The sequence below is a fragment of the Suillus subaureus genome (assembly GCF_016647635.1).
Source record: "Suillus subaureus strain MN1 chromosome Unknown BJ212scaffold_91, whole genome shotgun sequence".
Lineage (NCBI taxonomy): Eukaryota > Fungi > Basidiomycota > Agaricomycetes > Boletales > Suillaceae > Suillus > Suillus subaureus.
This window is the reverse complement of record NW_024538647.1, coordinates 56,565-58,691: the sequence shown is the minus strand read 5'-3', so window position 1 is coordinate 58,691 and position 2,127 is coordinate 56,565. Positions and strand designations below refer to the sequence as shown.

Genomic DNA, 2,127 nt, shown 5'->3' with positions numbered 1-2,127 from the left:
CCTAACTATGGAAGCCTGGACACTCGTGCTCAATTACCCAGCTAGAATTACCATATATAGGCCATGCTTCTGCAGGACCACAAATACTGCCAACATGAATAAGAAATAATATTATGTACTACATGTGTCAAACAAATGTATAACAGAGATTTGCTGTCCATACTACTACACCAAGCCTATTAGGCAGAGCATGAGTGTCCAGGCTATAGATGGACTGCTGTGAGGTCAATAAAATACTACTGCAAGAAATCAAATCAAAAAATATCAACAAATGTCAGTCACCATTTGTCCATCTCATCCACATCACCATCTGAGTTGTCAGAAAACTCCCATATGACTAAACCATCATGGTCCAGTCCAACAATGTCTTCATCAATGCCACTCATAGTTTCAGACTCATCATCATGCACAAGACTCTCTAGCTGATGCAAATGCTCATCACCTGCATAGATATCAGCCTCTGTGTTCAACATGTGAGCCACAAGTGGACAGATAACATACCAAGGTCAAGTCTACCACCCACCCCACCCATATAGTATGTGCTGTTATTCTCCTCATCATAAAGCAAGTCCTGGTGGTTCTCTAAAAGTGGGAGATCTTCTTCAACATCTTCAATAGCAGATGGTATCTCCTTGTTGACTTGCAGCATGTCAAGTAATTGTAGGTACATATCCCAAGCAGACTGCCTTGTGACTAATGGGTGGCCCAGTTCCTCATAGCAGCACTGTATAAGCTTCCCAAATGATTGTGGCACAAGATTGAAGACAGCATGAGAATGATCAATGTATAGATTGTGTATGTGATCTGATGCCTCACATTCAACTGTGATCTGTGAAAAAACAGTAAGAACAAACAGAATGAGCACACATGGTTTTGCTTACTTTAAAGTCCAGGGTGCCAAAGTTATTAGCTGACTGGTAGATGAGGTTCAGTACACTGTGGGGGAGAATCTTGTTTTGGTCTCACCTCTTCCAGGTGTTATTCACTCAGTCCTGGTATGTGTCCAGCTCCTGCTGCAACCATGGTATAAAAACCCATTGAAACACCATCCTAAAGCTATTATTAGACTTGGAGTGAGACAGACAAGTCAGATACATACATTTGGAGAGTATTATTGCTATTGTACCAACCTGACATTACTCCATGGTCCAAAAGTGACTCAAATCCTGGTGTGAACTGGCATTGCATTTGTGACCATGTTATCTTGGGCATTACATTTTTCTTATTATACATTCAGTGATGCTGCAAAGTACCCTGTAGCACAGGATCATGCCATTGACAGAGCATAGTATGTGTGTTGGCAATCCCAAAATTTTCTGACCCAGGGTCACTCTGAGTCACCATGGGCATATCTAGTAGTAGGTAGATTACAACATCAGTGAAGGACCAAACCAGAAAGGAAATACTTATACCCAAGCATATCAAGTGTGTTGAGGTAATAGCTGAGAATCAGTTATGGGTTCCAGTTCAAGTGCCAAACCCTCATTCACATGATCCTACCTGAGAACAGCTTGATGCCAGTGTGGAGGCTGAGACCATACCTAAGCCACTTATCATGTTGATTAACTGTGAATATATTGTTAATTCCCACTGCCCAAAATCACCTCTTTCAAAGGTGATTGGCCTTGTGCTGGAGGACAAGGTCTGGCTTGTATATAGCAAAGTAAGAAGTTACCACATTCCTGCAGTACAAAAAGATACAACAGTTAACAATTAAGATATGATATTTATGAACATACTACAATACCTGGCTATGCTCATGTTTTGTTCATGAAACAACAAGCTTACCATTTCATGCACTCCAGTTTGTGGATAAGTCAGGTGCAGACCAGTCATAGTCTTGTGGATGATATTGACAGTATGTTGCTAGCACATTCTTTGAAGGCCCATGCCCTTGTGAATCTTGAGAAATGTTGTGAGTCTAAGTACAGTGTCAGAATGTGAATACATTAAAGGGATGGTGAAACTTGAAGAGAGAACTAACCCAAGACCATAACATGATGTATCAATGTGTTTCTGCAATTCTGCAACAATTTGCTTATCTGTCTGACATGCCTTCCAAAGGTGAAGGATGTATGGTTGAATTATATCCAAAGGTGCTAATTTGATATGAGTTCAGTTAGCAGT

The 2,127-nt window shown here is 40.8% G+C and overlaps 1 protein-coding gene across 1 annotated transcript; it reads right to left on the bottom strand.

Annotated features, from left to right (window-relative positions):
- Positions 1-278: 278 nt before the first annotated feature.
- BJ212DRAFT_1487617 (uncharacterized protein) lies at positions 279-649 on the bottom strand (the record flags this gene model as incomplete). Its single annotated transcript, XM_041341296.1, has 2 exons — positions 279-460; positions 502-649. The coding sequence occupies 2 exons, from the start codon at positions 647-649 to the stop codon at positions 279-281; spliced, it is 330 nt and encodes a 109-aa protein (XP_041186121.1).
- Between the last annotated feature and the right edge of the window lie 1,478 nt (positions 650-2,127).